The sequence below is a fragment of the Poecilia mexicana genome, unplaced genomic scaffold (genome assembly GCF_051168715.1).
Source record: "Poecilia mexicana isolate PSO_F unplaced genomic scaffold, ASM5116871v1 scaffold_14, whole genome shotgun sequence".
Taxonomy (NCBI): Eukaryota; Metazoa; Chordata; class Actinopteri; order Cyprinodontiformes; family Poeciliidae; genus Poecilia; species Poecilia mexicana.
In genome coordinates, this window is record NW_028263383.1 from 6,227,409 (window position 1) to 6,243,742 (window position 16,334).

The following is a 16,334-nucleotide window of genomic DNA, read 5'->3' on the forward strand; positions in this document are numbered from 1 at the left end:
CTGGTATCCCTAAGAATTTCTAAATATGTTTAATTCAGTGTGTTTTGTTCTTTTTCAATTAGATTGTTTCTCTGAGTTACAACAATGATGGGAATCATTTCTCCTAACTACGTTTCAAAATGGTAAAGATAAGAAAACATGCTACTTAAATTCGTTTCATATTTTAAGTCATTATGTTTTGACCATAATGACTTAAAATAGCTTCATAAAAATAGTTTATTGACTAAACTCACTCATATTTACAGGTAGAAAAATACGTACCGTTTTTACAGCTTTAAATAATTAAAGCTGTGACAAATAAACCTGGGTGAAGATTCATGTTTATATTGCCACAATGCACAGCGAAGAATATGGTAAGGAAGGTAAAAATATCTCCAAGGCTCAATGTTAGAAAACTGCAGCAAAGAGTAACTTAGGGTCACCAAGTTTCCATAACAACCATGTATTTTAGGGCTTTTAACATATCTTTGCAAGGAGTGATGATAAATGTGAAAGGAGCTATAAAAGATAACAGAACGAAATAAACAAAAACGCCAATCAATTTAAAAGTGAATTATCTGAAGATAAGAGTAAAACAATTTTAGGTGGGAGGGGAGCAAGAATAATCTGTCAAGGAGACTTCTGGGAATTGGATGCAAACTAATGATCTCTTGTTAGAAGAAAAAAGGCACAAAAAAGGACAGAAGGCTGGTTGAGAAGGAAGGAATCTGCTTTTAATTAACAGAATAAAACAAACAATTCTCCACATTTTTAAGGATCAAAAAAGGTAATCCAAGTAAACCAGTTGCCTTCTTTCCACTTGTAAAGTACCTTAAACCAGTGATTCAGAAATATTTTTGGAATTATTATTGAGAGTTTCAACTACATCCAAAATAGCCACAGTAGCCTGTTCTTGTTGCTATTATCAGCAAGCTTGTTACTGAGCACAAAATGTAGAATATCTAGTTTTTCAGCTTGAAACAGAAGCATGATTAAGACTATGTTGTTGAGGTTCTTTTTTTGTTTGTTTTTCAGATCACTGTTTTAAGTTTGAGGTGAAAAAGTAGTACCACTAGCTGTTCTTGACACTTTATCATATGCTTGAGTTTAAATTTGAGTTCTTTGGAATATTCTGGAAAGAATATTCCAAAGAATTGGGTAGTTTATAGCTTATAGAAGCTGTAAACAGTAGCTTATGTTTATATATTTTCCTGATAAGCAAATCTTTTTGACTTTAGCTTATGAATTCTATATTAAACGTACATGTCTTTTTATTCATTACTACTACTTTTTATTCACAACTCTTATAACACAATTTGAAAACCAAGATCTTGAAGTAAATCCAGATTTAGAAGCTGGAGAAACCCTGTGTAAAATGATATACTTCATATACAGTCATTTTGATACAGTTAGTAGTTTTGTTTCCAAAATATCAATGGGCATTACAAGAAAGGAACACGATGTTTCTGCTTCACAATGATGAGAAGTGACTGAGGTCAGCCTCAAACATACTTTATTGAATTAGGACAAATCTCCCAGTCAAAGCTTAACAAAATTTGAGCTTAAAATAACTTAAAACGCCAAGTTTACTGACTAATTCAGACTTTTGAAACCCTCTTATCGGCTTTGTTTCACTCGGGAAGCCCTATCAGATCCTCTCTCCCTCTAATCTTTTTGCCAAAATATTGTGATGGTGAGCTCAATGTTTTTTCACCAGGGACTCGTGCTGGCACTCAGCGGTGGCTCTGGAGCAGAGCATTGAGTTTATCCGGGACACACTAGTGTCCAGCGACGAGGAGGAGAGCCAGGCCAGATGCACAGCAGAAGCAGGGACCGTACTCCTGCAGGGAAAGAAGCCCATCGTGGGACTCATCGGACCAGGATCCAGCTCCGTGGCTATCCAGGTGCAGAATCTCCTGCAGCTCTTCAATATCCCACAGATTGCATACTCAGCCACCAGCATGGATCTCAGCGACAAGGTAAAGTTGGAAAACAAACCGGAAATGTTTAAAGTTCCTGGTGAATTGTATAACTTAGAGGCCAGATGCTCTGTACGTACAAATTAGTGTACAGGCCATTCTTTGAAAACACACACAAGTATGTCATCAGACTTGTGAACATGTATATCTCTCCCAACAGAGTCTGTATAAATACTTTATGAGAGTGGTGCCATCAGATATGCAACAAGCCAGAGCCATGGTGGACATTGTCAAGAGGTACAGCTGGAGCTATGTGTCTGCAATACACACAGAGGGTAAGACTGTATGCCTGTGAACAAACATTCATGTTTTTCTATAGATAGATATAGCATCTTAATACCATTGAAAGCAAATTAATTCCAGTAAATTAACCCAACTAGTGAGACATGTGTGCAGTTACATTAAATAAATCAGAAATATTGACAAGTTCGTTGATTTGTGTCACTACACACAGAGTGATGTTTTTCTGTAAGAACACAAAATGTTGCTCAATTTTATATGAGATCATAACAAAATGGAGCTCTTTTTGAATCACTTACCTCATTGACGCAGTATGACATGGAGGAGATGAACTAGCTCTGCTTAGGTGTTCAGAAAGCTAAGGTGGCTTTAATAGAGGCCTTTAGCTGGTCTGCGTTGTTGGCTTTGCTTTCGCTCATCTTCCTCAGGACAAAAACCCACAAATTAAAGGTTTAAGTCAGAAGAGTTTGCTGCTCATCCAGAAAAATAATACCAAGAACAACGAAGAAGGTATGGCCTTTTTGACACTGTTAACAGGTGTAGTCAAACACATGCTCATAGCATTTCATTTTTGTATAAAATACATTTTTTTATGAATCTTCTTATATTTTAATAGTCTTTTCATTATTATTTTTTTTTAGAAACTGCATTCTTGGTTTTTATCACCTGGGAGCATCTTTGTAAATAGAACTGGCAAATGACAAAGTTTTCAGAATATTCTACCGTACTAAGACGCATTTTCATTTTACTAGCTCCATCACTGCAACACAAAAAACAATAGATACTTCCTGGTTTTAGAGGTTCTGTTCGTGTAGTTTCAGTAGATTGTAATTTTTCATTGATGAATCAGGGTATGATTTGCATGAAGCTGAACCTGTTTCACATGGTCAGATTTAGACAGAAAATGGTTTTTATATTGTAGGAAAAATCATTTTTAAGTGGGTAAAGTCAAATGTTAAAATATCCGTGTGTTTGAAACCATGCTCAAAAGGACACATGGCATCTCAAAGCCTTTTTTTTTTTTTCATTTAGATCTGTAAGCCATCCTCTAAGCCTGGCAGAACACATGAGGAATAAACACACAACGCTATCATCATTTTCATAGACTCGGTTCTTGAGTCACTAATCCTACTTATTAGGAAACAAATGTGCTGCCAGTGTATAATTCTTGATTTTTTTTTTTCCTTCAGTGTGTTACCACACTTTCTGTTAAGCTTTCAGTGTTCTTACCACTGTTTATTAATGCGCTTGAATAAATGCTGAATCTAAACTGTATTTTCTGTTTTCTTATATAACAAACTGACTGGTGTTGAACAGAATTTTCAAAACAGTTAAGTCAGATTTCACATGTTATTTTCTGCTTTGAGAACTAAGGCTGTCAGTTGTTTCTCCAAGGAAAACCATGAATCTTATGTTATTTCTTCTTTGCATCATTTGCAAAAAAAAAAAAAAAAAAAAAAAAAAGATAACACCCTGCAAGAGACCTTCTTCACCTCTCAATAACCACCATAACGAAGGAAACCCTGGTCCAGAATGTGAGAATAGCTTTTGCTTTGGGCATAATATAGGGAAAGATAGCCTTAAAAGCAAACCAGGTACTCTGTAGTCCTGCGTTGATTTAAATAAAATATATTGAATGACTCTTCTTCAGTTCAACAAAGACATGGACTCAACAACTAAACTCCTATGACCTTCTATGGATGTTGTAAGTTTTGCCTCTAAAATTAAAATAATTATGATTTAGGACAATGTTATCACACAAATGTAGAAACATTTTTAGACATTTTTCAAACATATCTGGAAGGATCTAAGCAACTTAGCAAAATCAGTTCTTCATTTCTTTAAAACTTTTGTGGCACTAACAGCCTTTCTATTTTTTAGTAGCTTGACAGGATGAAAGAGGGAGGATAATATGCAGGTACTGTCCCGGGCTGGGAATCGAACCTGGGACAGTGGTGTGCAGCCTCTGTGCATTTAGCTTTACCACCGAGCCACCAGCTGCCCGCAATCCTTCTTCACTGATGAACGGCACAATTTTATTAAAATTATTAATCCAGTAGATTCTGTATCCGCTGCAATTTAAGATGAGCGGATATTTTAATGGAGGCTCTAATTATTGTGATATGTTGTAAACTCATAGGACACATTAGTAATCGAACCTGTTCAGGGTGTAGGCCGCCTTTCACCCACTGTCAGCTGGAGTTAGACACCAGTCCTTCCATGTCCCTGCAAGAATTAGGCAGGCTTATAAATCTAATTAACGGACATTAGTCATCAGACCATTTCCTTCAATTACTTATCTATTTCATAAATGTAGGTCAGTCATGCTTGCAGCACCGCAGTGGGCTTCTATGAACTAATGGCAAAGTTTATGACCCAGTAAATAATAATTTTTGGTATGCACTTGCACATCTGCAGAAACTAGGTGACCCACTTTTCAGCAATAATGGGGAAATCAATCACTCGACAGCATCTCCCATGACAGGAACAAAATTACAACATGTTCAAGTGCTGTGTTGGCATTACACAAGTGTGTTTCTTTGTTTTCCTGTACTGCAATTATACATGTGAGCCCACACAAGAAATTGTTCCTAGAAGAAATCTGTCAGATTTTTGACTAGATTCCAGTAAAGAATGTCTGAAAATGACTTTATTTGGTCAGGAAAAGTCTCAGTTTTTTTCTTATTTCATTTAGCTAGATTTAATGACAGACACCTGACTGTGTGTTTTCAATAATGTGCTTCCATCCGTAGGTAACTATGGTGAGAGCGGTATGGAGGCATTCAAAGACATGGCAGCAAAAGAGGGGATCTGCATTGCCCACTCTGACAAAATATACAGTAATGCAGGGGAACAGAACTTTGACAAACTACTGCAAAAGCTCATGGCCCATCTACCCAAAGCCAGAGTGGTGGCCTGCTTCTGCGAGGGCATGACAGTCCGAGGCATTCTGATGGCCATGAGACGAAAGCGCCTGGTGGGGGAGCTGCTGCTGGTGGGAAGGTGAGCAGGGAAATCTATCATTTTCAATTTCTGCCTGCACGTCTTGTCGCTGTGTGTCTTGCTTGCCTTTACTAGGGAATAAAAGTTGTAGCCTTGCACAGTTTGTGCCTCTACATTCACAGTCTTGTTGCTTTGCACTTTCTCCAGATGTCCAGCGTCACCCATCCCGATGTATTTGTTTATAGCGGAACCATCTATGTCCTCTCATCCTCATCATCATTGCATCTTTCAGTTTAATGGTGACCTTTAAACTTCAAGGTATTTTTCATTCTATGATACTTTCTTTCACAGTGTATAAATTGATTTTAACATATTTTGTTGGTATTTTGTACGATAGGCCAGGACAAACTAGTTTATGAATGTGAAGTGGAAAGAAAAGCATATGACAAAATGCTTGTACTTAAAAAAGGGAAAAGTTTTGCTCCTCCCTCCCCTCAAAAATGTTTTAAATCAAGTATACCTGTGATTAATGTAATCTCGGTGTTAAATATAACAACAACAGGTCCTTGGTATCTCTGGATGAGTGACAGATACTCACTGATAAGATTTAAAGAACCAGCAGAACTATGATGTAGGAAGCTTTACACTAGCAGCGAGAAGGAAACTGATCACAGCTTGTCATCAAATCGATGCTGCTAAAGGCAATGTAATTCTAAATGAAAATCTGTTTGAGACTTAAGACTGCAGTGTTCACCTTCCAGCAGGATAATTACCCTAAACATATAGCTAGAAGTACAGATTGCTAGTTTAGAGCAATGCTGTTTTTGTGTTTGAATGACCCAGTAAATCAAATGGAGATCCAGTGGCATGACTTGAAAAAGCTGTTCAGAGTCATTCCATATCCAGTCATACTGACCTTGAGCTATTTTACAAAGAAGAATTGAGGAAAATTTAGATCTGGTGGAGACATAACTCTTATAGTTGCAAAATACTTGCAGCTATAATTACAGCAATGGGTGATTCTTCAAAGTATCACCCATAAATAAAAACCTCTCTGAGGTTTTTATTTAACCTCAGAGAGGTTAAATAAAAAGGAGTGTCCGTCTTTTTAGACGTTTGTTTGATTCTGAAAAATCTTAATTCTTTCTCCTTTTACCCTACAAAGATACATTACTTTGTGTTGGTTTGTCAAATCAATTTAAAAAAAAGTTCAAGGAGTAAAGATATTGTGACAAATTGTTATCTTTTATAATCCTAATTTTTATGTATTCAAAGTACCAGTGTCACCTAAATATTAATTGTTCACTTTGATGAAAATGACTGCATTGTCCATGTTTTTAGAAATACAAAGCTGAGATCCCTGTTTTCTCAGTTTCTATAATAAACCTTCTTTTTTACCATGTTATATGACCATCTGCCTGCAAATTATTTTAAAAGAAAATAAGCCAAAGATTGGGCAAAAAAAAAAAAAAACAACCATTAGGGATGCAAACAAGTGAAGAAGAGGCGGTGGATCTAGCGAGAGGTTCCAATCTCTCTCCGAGAATAACGTGTTTTATTTTAAGGTTTGGCTCTCTGGCTCGCTCTCGTCCCTGGTGTTCTATAAATGCCTTTCCTCATTAAGAGCCACATATGTAGGCTGTCGCTCAAATTTGACAGCAGGAAATGTAAAATAACCTTGAACTACATATTGCAAAAACACAACTCTCTAGACTTTCCATAAGCTCACACATCAAAAATACTCTAGCTGTGTTGCCATTGTATAATTATTTTATTGATGTCAGGATTTCTTTTACTTAAATTATGCTTTGCTTGTAAAAATTTGAGATATGCATGCCCCGTCCAAAATTTGCCCTTTTAATGTAATCGCTAGTGTTTCTTTGTTCTACAGGTTTGTTTAGTGACCCGCAGAAATTTAGATTTTTATGCAAGTCTGGATATTTTGTTGCCAGTTGTGTGCCTTTGTGCATGCCTATGTCCAATAAATGTAGAGAAATACTTGGATCATGCCAAACGTATGGAAGAAAGTCCTCTGGTCAGATGACACCAAAAAGGAATTTTTTGGACTAAGAGTAAACCTGGTGTGTTGGAAAATATTATTATGATGAAAAATATTATATGACAATATTATTCTCATCATGAAACATGGTGATGGCAGGATCATTCTGAGAGGAAGTTTTTTTTCAGGGGGAACAGAAAAGCTGGTCAGCCAAAAAAAAAAAAAAAGAGATTAGAACAAAGGTTCACCTTCCAGCTGCACAGTGACTGCACACAGCCATTTTAACACACAAATATGTGTGTTAGAATGGCCTAGTCAAAGTCCAGACCCAAATCTATTTGAGAGTCACTGGAAGGAATGGTAAGTAGCTATTTTCAATCAAATCTAACTGGGCTGAGCTATTTTCCAACGAACGAACAAAAAGCAAAAGGTGCCTAATATATGTAAATACTGGCTGTTAAGTGGTTGATTAAGGGGTGAACACAAAACGCAAGTCAAACTTTTTATTTTTTTAAACTCTTTAAAAATCATATGCTTCCCTTTTATCACAAGTATGCACCACTGTAAGTTTAAGTAGCCTTGAGCGACAAATCTCCACCCTGGATTCTGGCTGCTGCACACAGTTTCTTCACACAAGAGCTCCTGTTAACCACTTGGAATTTCTATTACTCTTAATGCAATGTGATCCTTCCCTGGTTTTCCACCCACAAATGCAGAAACACAGCAGCTGAGATTGCTTATAGGTCATGGAGAAAAGCTTTCAGTCCGTTTAGATCAGACAGTTGTTGATGTTTAGTCTATTTCTCTCCCCCCCTTTTTCAGTTTCTAGTGTAAAAATGATACCTTTCTTGCAGTTGGATTGTTAAAAAAAGGGCTGTTCTAAAAATTGTATGAAAAATCAGAGCAAGATGTTTGTGTACACACACTTGCATAGCACACATATATGTGTCTTCAGGCATGTAGGTGGTATAGCAACACGCTGTATGCAGCATGGTGCCCTGCTAGGTCGATGTGTGGGTTTCAGAGCGCTTGTTGAACAGTGATTCAAACTATCCAGAGTCAAAGCCCTCTATGCTTTTCAAATCTATTCCTGCCTTTTTTTTTATGCCAGTGCACCATTTCTGTACTCGCTTCTCTAAGGATGTGTTATGAAATGATCTCCTACCTCACCAGAATCAGACATTATAAAAACACCCACACACTGTTGTGTAACTCCAGCTTGGTTAAATAAGTTTTTAGACAATTACTTCTCTCACAGTTTTTTTGTTTTCTTTAAGTTTGTTAGAAGGCATTTGCACCAGTCAGCCATGACATTATGACCACCAGCAGATGCAAACATATAATTATATCACTATTGTGGGTGGCATATATGAAGTAGCAAGGAACCACTCTGTCCTCGAGTGTTTATCTGTTAAAAGCAGAGGTTGGGAAGTTATAAAAATGAGAACAAACTTAATAAACCCATATATTAAAGAACACCCCCAGCACGTAAGGGAAGTTCAGCATTATGTCAACGGAAGAAAAGGATTGTGAAAAAATCAAGGCACGTTGTGTTGATCCTCTTTTTGTCAAAAAAATAGATTGACTGAAACTTAAAGCTGACAGGTTGTCACAGAAATGTAGCCATTTGGATACCTTAGAGCACATGTGTCAAACTCAAGGCCCGCGGGCCACATGTGGCCCGCCATGTCATTTTATGTGGCCCCCCCAGCATTTTATAGGCTGATGATTGACTTAAAATTGGTTTTGAGCACGAATTGATTACAAACTACATCTCCCACAATACATTCCGATTGTTACCAGCCAACATTGCGGCTTCTCACCACTAGAGAGCAGCAGAGTCACCTCAAGCTGCTTATTGATTTTCCCAACGAATAAAACTGAGACATGGACAAGCTAACATCAAAAACGTCCAAGAAAAGAAAAATCGATTTGCAAGTAAGACTGTGAATGAAGATGTGTGTGAGTTGGTGTCAGGGCGGCAGGTCGCGCTAGTTTTTTTTTTTTTTTTGTTATCTGTTATCTTGACCGACAAAAAAAAAATCGGTCATGTACTATTTTTATCCGTGAAATTACAATCATATTAACATCGGCTATTTAGTCGCATTTTATGCGGTTTATTTAATATTCACCGTGAATCCAGATCCCATCACAAATTAAGAAGATAAATGCATCTACATTTTTCTCCGTAGTGACAAAAACCACTGACTGAGGCCCCAATAACTTTTAATAAATTAAATTAAGCGAATTTACTTAAATTAGCATCACTTCACCCGCTGGGGTCTGAACAACTTCCTCCTGGTCCCCATCTGCAGAAAAATCTGCGCTAATTCATCAGTCAGCTGGATCTGTCTGATCCAAACAGATCAACTGAATTCTGAGTGTTTTACCCTGTGCGGCACAGGATTTTTTTATTTGTTTATTTATTTATTTATTTATTTATTTGCCTGGTTTCGCTTCTCCGAAACGGGCAGATGTTACGTCTGCAGCTCCTCCAGAGCGCCGCTCTCCTGGGTAACGTGAACCCAGAAGTCTCCATTTGTTAAAACCGCTGGATGAGTTACTCCCAGCGGTTTCTAAGTCTTCGCAGCGGCGGAGCCGTGTCCGCAGTGGTTGAGCAGCGGACTGCGCATGTTACAGTCTAATTAACTTTTGCATCGTCATTTATTTCCTCAAGATAAACTACCGGCTCCTCAAATGGATTAACACAACCAGCGGCGCAACTACATATTATTCAGGTGGATGCGAAAACATAAATGAACCATTTTTAATTTTGAAGTGTTGATTTTATTTTTGAACCCTTATTTATTGTAAATTGTTGATTTTATTTTTGAAACCTTATTTATTGTAAAGTGTTGATTTTATTTTTGAACCCTTGTTTATTGTAAAGTGTTGATTTTATTTTTGAACCCTTATTTATTTTGAAGCGTTGATTGTCTGAAAGACCTTACACATGAATTGCCCCATATGGGGTTTGAACCGATGACCTCAGCATTACCAGCACGGTGCTCTAACCTGGTGAGCTAACCTACCTTACAAACTCTTGAGCTTCCATGGATTTAAGAAGAACTTACATGATCTTACTACAATGAAGATTTGATAAAATACTTATATTCTAATGTTTTTCAAAACAACATACATAATATTTTATTTTCCAGAGATTTTGTATTTTGAAGTGTTGATATTATTTTTGAACCATTTTTAATTTTCAAGTGTTGATTGTATTTCAGAGACATTTTTTTTTATTTTAATGTGTTAATTTTATTTTTGAACCATCTTTTATTTGTAACAATTGATTTTATAGCCATTTAGCCAAGTCTCTGTAGAACCATTTGTCTCTGCTAATGACATTTTCTATACATTTTTGATCCCAGGCTTAGTTTATGGACTGTAATGTGAAATTAGGCACAAGTATAAGTCTGACAGTTTGTTCACCAAGTTACTGTGCTCTCTGAGAGGATCTGTGGTAGAAGTATTTGACATCGTTCCATGCCCATCGTTGACATCAGTCTCTAACAAAATTTGGATCATCTACCAGGAACACTGCAAAGAGCATGAGTTTCTGTAGTGTAGTGGTTATCACGTTTGCTTCACACGCAAAAGGTCTCTGGTTCGAAACCAGACAGAAACAGATTTAGTATGTTCTATTCATCACAGGTGTTTACTAAAGGTCAACAAAGATTTTGTGGTGCCATGGTCTGTACTCTGAATCTAGGCATCTGAGTGCAAGCCTCGGTTGAAATTTTCATGCGTTGCATCTCACATCATCAACTTTGGAACCTCAAACTGAAACAGAGCAGAGAAGTTCAGTTCCTGTAGTGTAGTGGTTATCATGTTTGCTTTACACGCAATAGGTCTCTGGTTCAAAACCAGACAGAAACAGATTTAGTATGTTCTATTCATCACAGGTGTTTACTAAAGGTCAACAAAGATTTTGTGGTGCCATGGTCTGTACTCCGAATCCAGGCATCTGAGTGCAAGCCTCGGTTGAAATTTTCATGCGTTGCATCTCACATCATCAACTTTGGAACCTCAAACTGAAACAGAGCAGAGAAGTTCAGTTCCTGTAGTGTAGTGGTTATCATGTTTGCTTTACACGCAATAGGTCTCTGGTTCGAAACCAGACAGAAACAGATTTAGTATGTTCTATTCATCACAGGTGTTTACTAAAGGTCAACAAAGATTTTGTGGTGCCATGGTCTGTACTCTGAATCTAGGCATCTGAGTGCAAGCCTCGGTTGAAATTTTCATGCGTTGCATCTCACATCATCAACTTTGGAACCTCAAACTGAAACAGAGCAGAGAAGTTCAGTTCCTGTAGTGTAGTGGTTATCATGTTTGCTTTACACTCAATAGGTCTCTGGTTCGAAACCAGACAGAAACAGATTTAGTATGTTCTATTCATCACAGGTGTTTACTAAAGGTCAACAAAGATTTTGTGGTGCCATGGTCTGTACTCCGAATCCAGGCATCTGAGTGCAAGCCTCGGTTGAAATTTTCATGCGTTGCATCTCACATCATCAACTTTGGAACCTCAAACTGAAACAGAGCAGAGAAGTTCAGTTCCTGTAGTGTAGTGGTTATCATGTTTGCTTTACACACAATAGGTCTCTGGTTCAAAACCAGACAGAAACAGTTTTTGTAGGTTATGCATCTTTTGGGGTGCAGTGAGACAATAAGAGTCTTCCCCTTTCGTGTTCCATGCCAAGTTGATTGGTTCATTTGCCAATTGACTTCAATGTAGGCTTCTTTGAAATCAAAGTTACTGTACATCAATTACCAATTGGCAATTCTATGGCGTAATGCACATGTGTCAAACTCAAGGCCTGCGTGCCACATGTGGCCCCACAGCATTTTATAGGCCGATGATTGACTTAAAATAGGTTTTGAGCACAAATTGACTACAAACTACATTTCAACCAAAGGTTTGTAATGCGCTTCCTAACCAGACGCTCCAAAGCGTCTAATTGTGCGGCAAAGCTAATAATGTATGAGGACCGCACTGGGGTAACTCGGGGGATTTTCATACTGTCCGACGCGTGCTTCAAATAACTCCAGGCCGCTTCTTTGTTGATGCAATCATCTATTTATTCCACTTTGATTGTCTTACTTTACACTGACTGACCAGGACAAAACCGTTCAGTACTACCAACAAATAACGGCATTAAACACGGTCAACAGAAATTATGACCACCCCGGCACACCCGCTTCCTCAAACATAATAAACCAGCACGCCAGTGTGGCTCCCATTCATACCTTCAGTGACAGCCACGCCCACCTAGACACACCCACCACCTAAGTGTCAAAGGCATGCGCTCCCGTCACCTCAATAATCATTAATTTCATTCATATGGCTCTTACATTCCGGCCCCTAATTATTACAAAATAATTATCAGAAATGTTAACATGTAAGAGACAATCCTAAGAAACAAACAATCATAAATTGCTCAATATTAATTTATCTAAATCTATCCTTTTTGAATAAGCAGTCAACTAGAAACGGAAGTTACTGGTAATGAGAAAGCAGAGAACAAAGGTTGTTAAAATATTCATGTTGTCTCCGCCTCCTGAAGCAAGCACAACTTGGTAATGGGTCTTTCCAGGTAGTTTGTCTTTGTCTTGATGCGAACTAACCGCACCAGTCCTCCTTTATCAGGAACAATGTTCACAACTCTACCCATTAACCAAGAGTTGCGTGGAGCTGAGTCGTCCACAATGAGGACGACATCTCCTGGAAGAAAGTTCCGTCTTGTTCTTTGCCACTTCTGCCGCTCTTGTAGTTGAGGTAAGTACTCCTTTAGCCAACGCTTCCAGAAGAGATCCGCCATATATTGCACTTGTCTCCATCTTCGCCGAGCGTAGATATCACTCTTGGAAAACACTCCTGGTGGAAATGAAGGCATGGTCTTTAACAGAAGGAGATGATTTGGAGTTAGTGCTTCCAGGTCATGGATATCAGTAGAGGCTTTGGTTATAGGTCGACTATTGATGATGGCCTCAACTTCACAGAAAACTGTGTTAAGACTTTCTTCATCAAGACTCTGTGTTCTCAGAACAGAATTTAACACTTTCCGAACAGACTTAATAAGGCTTTCCCATGCACCTCCATGGTGTGAACCAGTAGGGGGATTGAAAGACCATTTTATTCCTTTCTGAAGAAGAGTGTTACTGATGAGAGTTTGATTCCATCTTCCAATTTCTTCTCTTAACTCTCGTTCAGCTCCCACAAAGTTGGTTCCATTGTCCGAACGTAGCTCCAGCACTTGACCACGTCTGGCAATAAATCTTCGGAGACCATTGATGAAGGAATCAGTATCCAATGATGACAACATCTCCAGGTGAACTGCTCTTATTGCCATGCAGGTAAAGATGACTCCATATCGTTTCAACAGGCTCCTGCCACGTTTTATTTCAAAGGGACCAAAACAATCCACACCCACACAAGTAAATGGGGGTTTGTCTGGATACACTCGTTCCTGTGGAAGGTCTGCCATCCTTTGACATCCTGGTGCAGCATGGAGTCGTCGACAAGTTATGCATGTAGATAGGATCTTCCTAATTGCAACACTGGCACCAGGGATCCAATACCTTTGATGCAGTTCAGCAAGCATGTGATTACGTCCACCATGGCCTGTCTGATGATGTATGTTACGCAGTAGGATTTCAGAGATGTGAAGGTCTTTAGCCAATATGGCTGGATATTTAGCTTCAGCAGGCATAGCTGCTTTACTTAGCCTTCCACCAACTCTTAGTACACCACCATCAAGAATCGGATCAAGCTTATAGAGCTGGCTTGTTTTCTTCACACATTCATGTTTCTGTAAACTCATCATTTCCTCTGGATATCGCTTTCCTTGACAATAGCAGATGATGGCACTCTCAGCCTTTCCAAACTCCTCCACTGATAAGGCTCCGAATGCAACCTTTTTCTTGTACATATTCATTTCTTTCTTCAGCCTTTCTTGAAGTGTAACATCATCAAGATCAGAGTCGGCAAAATCCATCTTTAGTTGTGCTCTTTTTTGAGCTAGTTTGGACAGCAATTGCTTAAACCTGAGTAGCCACCCAACCATTGTTTTCAGTTTATCCCAAGAGGAAAATGAATGAATGAAGTCCATAATTGGATCCACTTGTTCATCGGTGCATGTCGCATTAACAGAAACTAACGTCTTGACCTCTGGATCTTCTGTATCCTCTAGAGCAAAATGACTTATGTCCTCAGGATTTTCAGGCCATTTCCATTCAGGGTCATGAAGAAACTTTGGTCCAGACACCCAGGTGTCAGCCTTCAAAAAAGACTTCACACTTGTTCCTCTGGATGCCAAATCTGCTGGATTAATACTGGTAGCAACGTGCCTCCACTGTGAGGGATTTGACAAATTGAGTATCTCTCCAACTCTATTTGTCACAAAGGTCTTAAACCTCAATCTTTCATTCTTGAGGTACTTCAAAACTGAAGTACTATCAGTCCAAAATACTGAATCTTGTAGTTCCATCCTTAACTCCTTCTTCAACAACTTATCCATTCGGCTGGCAACCACTGCAGCTGTCAGCTCCATGCGAGGGATGGTGGTGGATTTCAGTGGAGCTACACGCGCTTTACCCATTACAAATGCACAATGCACTTGTCCATCAATATTACACTGCAACAGGTAGCTCACGGTTCCATATCCATTCTCGCTTGCATCACTGAAATGATGAAGCTGCGAACTTGTGGCTTGTCCAAAGTCCTGTGGTTTCAGACATCTGCTAACTCCAAACCGTTCAAGCTGATGAAGTCCTTCCAACCAGTTTTTCCACTTCTGGGAAGCATCATGTGGCAAAGGATCATCCCAGCCAATATGTCTTCTGCTTAGATCTTGTAGAATCCCCTTTGCGACCAAAACAACTGGTGCCAGAAATCCAAGAGGATCATAGATCGAACTTATGATGGACAAGACTCCTCGTCTTGTCGGAGGTCTGTCTTTGAGGATGATCTTGAATTTCAGCAGGTCTGATTGTACACACCACTGTACACCCAACACACGTTCCATTGGTAGCTCATCATTATCCATATCCAGGTTCTTCACCTCAATGGACCTTTCATGCTGTGGTATTGCAGTAAGAACACTGCGTCGGTTACTTATCCATTTGAGAAGTTGAAATCCGCCTTTTTTACACAAAGCACGAAGTCCTTGGTATAATGACACAGCTTCCTCTTCTGTGCTTACAGAGACCAAACAGTCATCCACATAAAAGTTGTGGAGCACAGCATCTATGACATTTGGTGTAAACAACTGTTGATTGTCCTCTGCACACCTTCTCAGTGCAAAACATGCACAGTTTGGAGATGATGTAGCTCCAAAAAGGTGTGCAACCATTCGGTACTCCACCAGATGCTGCTCATACTCTCCATTTGGCCACCAGAGGAATCGCAACAAATCAGAGTCAGATGGTGGTACTTGGACCTGATGAAACATGGCCTCAATGTCCGCTGTGATGACAACAGGTTCCTTTCTGAATCTGGTGATGACACCAACCAATGAACTGGTGAGGTTTGGACCTTGTAAGAGTTGAGTGTTTAAAGATTTTCCTCCAAATGTTGCACCACAGTCAAACACGACTCTTATCTTCTTCTTATGAGGATGATATACTCCATGGTGTGGTATATACCAAACTTTCCCATCACACCGTTCAAGATTTTCAACTGAGACTCTCTCTGCGTAGCCCTTGGAAATGATGTCATTCATGAAGTTAGTATAGTCAGAATGGAATTGAGGGTTCTTGATAAACTTCCTTCTGAGATTCAACACCCGCTGTTCAGCTACTTTCTTATTGTTGGGCATTTTCAGATCTTTATGTCTCAGAGGTAAAGCAATGGTGTAATGACCATCTTTCAACTTAACTGATTCTGTAACCAGCTCCATGAACTGATTGTCTTCTCTGGACCATCCAGGTTGTTCATCTTGAGAACATTCAGGAAAATCAACCTTCATTTGTTGTTGCCACAAGTCTTCAAGTCTTGACATAGAAATCCTGTTGACAGTAACAGTTGATTGTAGCTCTCTTGTGTCGACATCACAGTCTCCTCTGAGAGGTCCATTCACTGTCCATCCAAGGATCGTCTTAACTGCGTAGGGGCCTCCATTTTGACTTCGGATTACATCCCATGGCTCCAGCGCTTTAGGCACATTGGTCCCAATGAGCAAATCAAC

General features: G+C 38.9%; 1 protein-coding gene and 1 non-coding gene across 2 annotated transcripts in view; both read left to right on the plus strand.

Annotated features, from left to right (window-relative positions):
• The window catches only part of grm5a (glutamate receptor, metabotropic 5a), a 32,618-nt gene that overhangs the window by 1,126 nt on the left and 15,158 nt on the right, over positions 1-16,334 (plus strand). Inside the window, exons 3-5 of the mRNA XM_014980683.2 lie at positions 1,697-1,958; positions 2,119-2,233; positions 4,952-5,201. Of these exons, the coding sequence (XP_014836169.2) occupies positions 1,697-1,958; positions 2,119-2,233; positions 4,952-5,201 (627 nt within the window). The remainder of the gene's footprint in view (positions 1-1,696; positions 1,959-2,118; positions 2,234-4,951; positions 5,202-16,334) is intronic.
• On the plus strand, positions 10,699-10,771 carry trnav-cac (transfer RNA valine (anticodon CAC)). Its single transcript has one exon. It is a non-coding gene; the product is annotated as a tRNA-Val (tRNA).